General features: G+C 38.9%; 1 protein-coding gene across 1 annotated transcript in view; it reads right to left on the reverse strand.

Moving 5' to 3' along the window:
* The window catches only part of LOC136264384 (probable serine/threonine-protein kinase DDB_G0271682), a 30,785-nt gene extending 21,447 nt beyond the window's left edge, over positions 1-9,338 (reverse strand). Inside the window, exons 1-2 of the mRNA XM_066059115.1 lie at positions 9,271-9,338; positions 8,758-9,201 (exon numbers count right to left, since the gene is read on the reverse strand). Coding sequence (XP_065915187.1) covers positions 8,758-9,117 — 360 coding nt within the window. The 5' untranslated portion in view covers positions 9,118-9,201; positions 9,271-9,338. The remainder of the gene's footprint in view (positions 1-8,757; positions 9,202-9,270) is intronic.

Raw genomic sequence — 9,338 nt, forward strand, 5'->3', positions numbered from 1 at the left:
GAAACTGAGCCAATTTTTGAAGTCGCATATCTCGGGAACGCGCGAAGCGATTTCGCTCAAATTTGGAATGTGGAGTGCTGCAGTTGGAGGGCATGTCCACAGCAAAAATCGTCTTGTTTCATCAAGGAAGCACAGAGCTACGGAGGTGCGAAAATTGCGTTTTCTTTCTTCCTGTCAATATACTCACGGGTGTTACGCGCCGGCTTCTTGGGCCGCACGACACACTACCGTGTGTCTTGATTGGAAGCAGCTCCGTATACTAAAGAAGCCGTACAACAATAAAATTACAGGATTCTGTTGTGTGAGTTCCTGGCGCTTTGTTGTAGCATTAGTTAAGGCTGAAAACTGTAACAGCACTTCTTACACTTAGAAGATAGCTCATAGCGTCTCTGCATGGTGAGTATAATAGTCTACTTCTTCCTGTAAGCTCACAATCGCGATTTGCTACGAGCGACCATACAAGCGTTCTCTCAGAGAAGAGCCGAAGTGATAGTCCTGATACCAGAGATTATTCATTGGTATGAATAGTTTCTATAAACCATATTTCCTTCCCACGCAAAGCCAAAGATTGTGTGGAGTCAGTATTAGTCCTGTTAAAATTAGAACTATATTTGTGAGAGCCATAATTGTCTAACCACATTGTGTAAACAACATGGCTTCATGCAGCTGATAACCCATGGTTTACAATACTACACAGTATCTGACTTTGTTGATGTTGTAATGTACCCTCTAAGTACTTAAGTGAGCAAGTCCCTTGACTTATAACATGCGTTAACAACTCTTAATAGTTCAATATAACTGATAACACAACCATATGACAACTAAACTAAAATAGTCCAATAGACACTATATATACAAGTGTTAACCATTAATGACGTCATACATAATAACCTGATAATTACAACATGATTAAATAATAAAAGTCTGAGTTCATAACATCTCCCCCTTCTTAAGCTTTAACATATCAAGTATACTGAGAGGTATCAAATCGTTCTGGTGGCTGTCGAGTACGTGTTGACCGATGCAGTGTGGACTGCTCATCAATATTTGCTGTAGGTTGAGAAGTGTCTGTTGACTGCTCAGCTGAGTCACTATTTACATAGTCCCAGTTAGTGTCATTTCTCGATGGTTGTTCTTCTCTAGCCTTTATGTGATCAACATGACGACGAACTGTTTTGCCATCTAACAAACCTATGATGTAAGATAATGGTCCAGTTACCTTAGAGATTTTTCCTGGAAGCCATTTCAGTTTGCTGTTATTGGCAAAGTTCTCAGCATACACTAAATTTCCTTCTACAAATTGGCGGTATGGCTTCTTGACATCATGATGTTTCTTCTGAGTCATTTGTGACTGTTGCACTTTGCTTGTAAGGCTTGGCTGCAGTAAGTCTAGCTTAGATCTTAACTTTCTTCCCATCAGTAATTCTGCTGGTGGTATTCCAGTGGTGGAATGTGGCATAATTCGGTATTTAAACAAAAACTTTGCGAGTTTCTCGGTTATGCTTCCTTTTTCCTCTTTCATCTGGCGTAAAGCTTGTTTAAAGGTTTGCACTGCCCTCTCTGCCAGTCCATTAGATGAGGGATGGTATGGAGCTGAAAAAGTGTGTTTGATTCCATTCTGTTCCATGAATTCTTTGAATGTCTCACTCACAAAAGTTGGCCCATTGTCTGTGACAATCTGTTGTGGGAGGCCATGAGTTGAAAAGATTAAGCGTAATCTTGCAATGGTCTTTTCACTGGTTATTGTATCCATAACTTGTACATCTAACCATTTAGAGTGTGCGTCTACTAACACTAAAAACATCGTCCCTAGATAAGGACCTGCAAAATCCAAATGAAGTCTGCTCCAAGGCTGTGCAGGCCATTCCCATGGGTGAAGTGGAGCCTTGGCTGGAGCTGTACTGGTCTGTTGACAGTTACAACACTTCCTGGCTATTTCTTCAATCTCAGAATCCATCTTTGGCCACCAAATGTAGGATCTGGCCAGAGCTTTCATCTTGCTTGCTCCTGAGTGGGTTTCATGTAACTCATCCAACACAAATTTCTGACCTTGAGTTGGTATCACCACTCTAGCTCCCCATAAGATGCAGCCATTTAGAACAGTAAGTTCACCTCTGCGTGACTTGAATGGCTTGAATTCTTCACCTAGTTGTGTGGTTGGCCAGCCTTGTAGGATGTATTGTCGAACTCTTGAAAGAATTGGGTCAGTGTCTGTCCATCGTTTGATGTGTTCTGAACTGGTCGTGGTGGTTGACAGATGGTTTAGCAGATGTAAAAGATCACCTGGAATGCAATCGGAATCAGTGGTAGCTTTTCGCGGTAAGCGACTAAGAGCATCTGCATTTCCAAGCTTCTTTCCAGGCTTGTACTTGATAGTGTAGGAATAAGCACTTAGAGTGAGTGCCCATCTCTTGATTCTAGAGGATGCTGTTGGTGAAATTGCCTTAGAATTGCTGAAAATGTAAGACAGTGGCAGACTCAATCATGAATTGTCTACCATAAAGATAGTTGTGAAACTTTCCAACAGCAAACACAACTGCTAGGGCTTCTTTTTCTAATTGGCTATAATTCTTCTCTGCTGCTGTTAGAGTTCTGGAGGTATATGCTATTGGTCTTTCTTGGCCATCATCCATGATATGGGACAAAACACCTCCTAGCCCATATTGAGAGGCATCACATGCCAACACTAACTGTTTTGAATTGTCATAATGTACCAAGAGTGCATCACCTTGTAATGCATTCTTTGCTGCCTGAAAAGCTTTGACTTGCTTGTGATCCCAGGTCCACTTGGACTCTTTTTGAAGTAAAGCATACAGTGGAGCTAACTTGGTTGACAGGTTTGGCAAAAATTTGGCATAATAGTTGATGATGCCTAGAAATGACCTCAATTCACTAACATTTTGTGGTTCTGGAGCTTCTCTGATGGCTTTTACTTTTTCTTTGGTAGGGTGTAACCCATGTTGATCAATTACATGACCAAGGTACTCAACACTAGGTAGCATAAACTTGCATTTTGTCAGATTCAATGTTAACCCAGCTGTTGCCATTATACCAAGAACTCTGTCTAGGTTTTCAAGGTGTTCTTTCACTGTTGACCCCACCACTAGTAGGTCATCCAAATAAACTGACACGCCTTTGCACCCTTGAAAAAGGTTTTCCATGCATCTCTGAAAAACTGCTGGAGCAGCAGAAACACCAAATGGCAATCTTGTATATTGGAATAAACCCTTGTGAGTGTTAATGGTAACTAACTCTCTGGAATTCTCATCTAGTGGCACTTGCAAGTATGCTTGTGACATGTCAAGTTTTGAAAAATATTTTCCACCTGATAAAGCAGCAAACAAGTCTTCCACCCTTGGTAGTGGATATGCATCTACTTTGGCTGCCTTGTTAATAGTAACCCTATAATCACCACAAAGCCTCATAGTGCCATCTTTCTTTAAAACTGGTACAACTGGTGCTGCCCACTCTGAATGTTGTACTGGAATTATTATTCCTAGCCCCTCAAGTCTCTCTAACTCTGCTTCTACCTGTTCTCTTAAAGCCAAAGGAATGGTACGGGCTTTAAAGAACTGTGGTGCTACATCTGGTTTTGTTTGTAGTTTGACCTTTACACCTTTCAAGGTACCAAGTTTGTTAGAAAATACTGTAGCATGCTTGTCTAATATCTCTTGTAAACCAGCAGGTGTTAAGAGACTGTTAATTACACCAACAGTTAGGTTAAGGCTTCCTAACCAGTCTCTTCCCATGAGATTTGGACCTCTCCCATCAACAACATACACTTGTAATTGCTGTGTTATCTCACCATACTTGACCTGTATTTTGGCTGTTCCCAGGATACACAGAGCCTCTCCTGTGTATGTCTTGAGATGCACATCTGTTTTCTGCAAGGCTTGAGTATGGCTTCTGCTGCAGATTCTATCATAGGTAGCTTTGTTGATGAGAGATAATGATGCACCCGTGTCAACCTCCATCTCTACTGGAACCTGGTTGATGTCTACTTGAACGATAATAGGGTTTGGGCTGTTGCCTTCAACTGTAAACATGCCATATGAGCTATCAGAGTCTCTGTTGTGCCCTGTGGCAACAGTGGTTACATCATCTTCCTCAACATAATGGTTTGACTTTTGGTTAACTTGTTGGCTCTTCTTGCCTTTCTGTTTTGACTTACAAGCCTTAGCTATGTGCCCAACCTTCTTGCAAAGGTAGCATTCAGTAGTACGAAATTTACACACATTTGCTAAGTGTTCACCCAAGCATCTGTAACATGTGACTGCAGATTGGGTCTTGGATCTTCCTGTTGTGGAACGCTGTTGTGACTTCTGGATTGGTGTGTAGTGGATGTCCTTTTGTGCCATAGTTGTGTCATTGGCCTTCAGGTCTTTTGTTCCCTTTTCAGCTGTCTCCATGGTTAAAGCAATTTCCAAAGCCTTTTCATAGGTTAGGTTTTTCTCAGCTAACAGTTTGCGCTGAATACCTTCATGATTGACTCCACACACCAGCCGGTCTCTCAGCATGTCTTTCAAAGTGTCTTTATATTCACAGTGTTCAGCTATCTTTCGTAGTGCAGCAACAAATGCAGCAATAGGCTCACCAGCTGCTCTGGTTCTATTATAAAACTTGAAGCGCTGGACTATGAAACTTGGCTTAGGATCATAATGAGCTGTGATAATTTCCACCAGAGTATCAAATTTAGCGGTGTTCAAAGTCTCTGTGTCCACTATGCTGCGAATTGTCTGGTAGGTCTCAGGTCCACAGCCAGAAAACAGAATAGCACACTTCTTCTCATCACTCTTTACATCATTGGCTATAAAGTAGTAACGAGCTCTTTCTATGTATGCTGTCCAGTGCTCCTTAGCCGGATTAAATGCTGAGAGTTCACCATGAGTTGCCATCTTCACAGGTTGTGCTTCTTGTGTATAAGTAGTAACAGTTTATCCTCGTCGCCAGTGTAATGTACCCCCTAAGTGCTTAAGTGAGCAAGTCCCTTGACTTATAACATGCGTTAACAGCTCTTAATAGTTCAATATAACTGATAACACAACCATATGACAACTAAACTAAAATAGTCCAATAGACACTATATATACAAGTGTTAACCATTAATGACGTCATACATAATAACCTGATAATTACAACATGATTAAATAATAAAAGTCTGAGTTCATTACAGATGTGAATGATGTGTGTACATGCAGAATAGCTACTGTATAGTCCACAGACTAACTGTATATGGTGTAGGAAAGCCATACATGTGACCCAGTGCTCAATATAATGTCTCTTACATGATCTGTCAAAATGACAGGCCAACATGCAACATGGTCAGTCATTAGTACATAACAGTATGTATTTTACCTTCACATTGGCTTTTAAATGCTTATTTTGATAGGTCACAATGTCAGACCATTTTTAATTTGGTCGGTCGTTGTGGGTTTTGGGTCGGAAAATGACAGGTGACAGGCTGTTATTTTGAGCTCTGCATGTCCATAACATAGATTTCACTGGTATAGCCAGTGGATACAATACTCTGCACAAACTACACTCTCCCTAAATTAATAGAAAAAAACCTCCATAATAAGGACAAAAAATTTGGTCTCAACAAGTCTGGTTAATACATTTTACAATAAAGCAAAAATTGGCCAAAAAATTATGGGTCCCAAAATGTCCGTAAAAGAGAAGTTCTATTGTATATTACTCTTCTTACATTATATCTACTGCAGAGTCAATTATTACTGCCTGACATAGGCCATTTGTCAGGCAAATATCATGCATGGCCGACCACAATGGAACCTGCCTGACAAAATGTCAGATCAAAATACAAGGAAGTAGTCCAAGGTTGTATAGTTTTTTTTAGTGTATATTAAGTAAATAATGAACACAGTACCATTATACATACTAAGATTAAGTAAATCTATTGATGTATTCCCTGAATACCAAATTGTGTAAAGCAGCAGCAGCAGTGTATCAATGTCAGGTAAAGCTTTAGTTCGCCTGGCTGGGTTCTTAAAAAAATATATAATTGTCTCTGATCTACTGTGCACCATAAGTATTCTCAGTATAACAATTGTAGTCCATGCATCTCTGGAAAATCTGCATATGATTCTTTACGTGTACGGTCTTGGCTGACATGACAAATGCACAACACTGAAAGAATGTATAATTTATTATTATATCCTTGTCAGAGTTCCATGTCTTGTGAAAAGTAGCTACGTAGCTCAGTATCATACCTTCTGGTGAGTATTCATGAACACTGCATGAAGATGCTACAATGACCAAGTGTCCTGACACATGTAGCAAGACAACAGCTGCTCAATATTAGAAGTGTGTATGATGTACATATGTGCAAAAACAGGGCATGAGGGCACAAACTACACCATGTCACTCTACCGGTTCATATCTCAGTACTGGAACAGAATAATTTGTATTCTGTAACTTGCATCATAAAGCCAATTAAATACTTACGAAGAGCACAAAATTGCATTGTCATAGCATAATGATACGAAAAGTTATGGGTGATGAAAGTTTAAAAAAGTATGCAAAAATCATGTGTCCACATGCCCTATTTTTGTAAGCCCTGTCACATATATAGTCTTGTCCACAACCAAGTAAATGCTGTAATAATACAGTCAACTGTGTCCGATAACAACAAAGCTTGCACTGAACTTGACAGCCAGTAATTGTAAATTGCTCTACGTATCTACAATAATTATCATTATCAATAAAACAAATCCATTACTGGATTAACAAAAAGTACACAAACTAGATGAATGAAAATTTAAAAATTTAAAAGGGGAATAGGGATCGCTGAAAAAAGCCATGAAACAAGAAAGATTGCTGAAAAAAGCCATGAAACAAGAAGAGATTGCTGGGATGGTAATGTAAACCACAAATCCCTATTTTGACTCATTTCAAAATGACAGAGCATGTAGCTAAAATTTATGACACAGAGTCAAAATAGGGATTTGTGGTTTACATTATCATCCCAGCGATCCCTTCTTGTTCATGGCTTTTTTCAGCGATCCTTTTTTGTTTCATGGCTTTTTTCAGCGATCCCTATTCCCCTTTTAAAATGTTCAATTTTTATTCATCTAGTTTTATGTACTGTGCATCTGATGTTATCTTGAGATACGTAACCATTTTCAAAGTTTTCCATTTGTGGTCCACTAAAATTGCCTTACAATTAAACTTATAGTTATGATCTAGTTTGATCTAAAGAATTGGTTTGTACATTATTGCATATAAATTACATATTATAGCCTGTTTGCTATTTTCTAGTTTCAGATCTCAATTTTTTCTCTCAAATTATTTCTAGATTCAGTCTCTCCACAGTTGTTTCAAAAAATTTTCTGGGTAAGTATTTTCCCAGACCTCCTGAATTACATGGTAAAAAATCCCTTCAATCATTCCCTTCACTGACACTTGCTACACAATTTAGAGCATATAATATGCACTTCAAACACAAAAGCAAATTTTGTTTATGTTTATACCTCCCTGGTCTCAAGTTGTAAAAATAGATTTTTAGCTACTGTATATGCTATGTTAATGCATATGATCAGCTATAAAATTGAAATTAAGTGCGAAGCAAGCAACAGTTCAGCTACAGTTCAATAATATATAGAATTTTTAGAGGATCTGGGCATGCAATCCCTAGAAGTTGTAGATTTAAATGTCTAAAATTTGATGCTTCAAGTGAACTGAAGTTTAAATAAAGTTTTAAAAGTATCATTCAAGCTTTTGGGGGATTTGATGCTTCAAGTGAACTGAAGTTTAAATAAAGTTTTAAAAGTATCATTCAAGCTTTTGGGGGCCTGGGGCAAAATGCTCCAGTTGCCCTCCATCCCTCCCCCCATTTCTTACCCTTGGAAGACCTGTTAAGTAAATGGCACTTGCCAAAATGTTGCCATCACAAACTAGTCTCACGTGGTCGTTTTTTCTTCTTTTGTATTGGGTCAGGAAGAAAAGCTTCTGATTGTGTTTGTTGATGGGTGAGAATCGCATGTGCACAATGGTTTTTAAAATTAGTCGAGCCACATGAGCCATTGTGAAGTAATTGTGTATGATTCTTGCCCATCAAAAAGCCTTTTACAGCAATCAGAAGCCGTGTAGTAGAATTCCCAAAATCTAGGTGGTGCCAGAACAAAACCGCTATGCTGCATTCACCAGACACTTTTTATTCCCATCCAAACAAAAGAAGAACTATATACAGGCAGTCTGGCTATGTGAGACTACCGCTAGCAGTGTTTATTCTAGGGCTGTTAGGGGAAGACTTCCCCTTCCCACTAAAATCTCAATTATTGTGTCAGTTTGACTTGGTGTCCAGTGTGATGGACAACTACAAAATCAACCTAAATGCCTCTAGATTACATCTTCTCCACATTTATTTAGTAAAATCAAAAATTTTCCTGGGGAAGCCCATGCTCCTATCCCCTTCCCCCCCAGCATGAGTATGCTACACATACTGAGTTTGCTTTGCACACTACTGGTTGTAGGGGGCCAGGGCCCCACCTTGTACTTATTGCCCCAGGCCCCCTTACTTCTCTTGGCAGCCCTGTTTACTAAACAATACTGTAATGATTATCAGCAACACAAAGTTTTAAAGTACTTGCTCTAGTCAACCAGGTTTGCCTTGCTACAATAGCCTGAGAAACATGTACAGAAATCTACAAAATTCTGCATAAATCACTAACAATTTTGTAATAAACTATAATTACAGAAGTCAAGTTATTATAAGTACACATTCTACACTATACTACTTACTGCCTCCACTCCAATATATTCAGCAGTATCAACTTCATTTTTACCTATCCACCTCACCGTACCACTGACACTGTTGTGGTATCTGTCAGTGAAGAACACTTTACTACCAATGAGGTGTGACTTTTTTGAAAGCGGTTTCATGATTAGCTTCGCATTTTGCATTTTAGCAGCTAGTAAATCAATATTCTGCTCATGATCACATATAGGACTTGGTGTTTCATCAGACAGTGAAGTAGGCAATGAAGGACTTCTGGTAGCAACCTTCTTAATACCTGTGAAATCGCTAGCTGATCCTTTTCGAGGTTTCGGGAATTTATGAAGTTTAGCAGCTTTTTCAGGTGGCTTAATTAGTTTGTCCATTGTTACAAACACAGCATAACCAGGATCACACTTGAAATATTCAACTCTGTCAATAGTACCACTCACTCCCACTTTTGTTTTTTTCTATATGCATAAAATTAAGGTCATTAAATATGCAAATTTCTAACATGTAACTTATGCACATAATTATACCTTCAACTTTAATCCAAATCTTCTACCAATTTCACCATTTACTTCTCCAATGTATTGAACAGTTGCCT

This window comes from Dysidea avara, chromosome 8 (assembly GCF_963678975.1).
Source record: "Dysidea avara chromosome 8, odDysAvar1.4, whole genome shotgun sequence".
NCBI lineage: Eukaryota > Metazoa > Porifera > Demospongiae > Dictyoceratida > Dysideidae > Dysidea > Dysidea avara.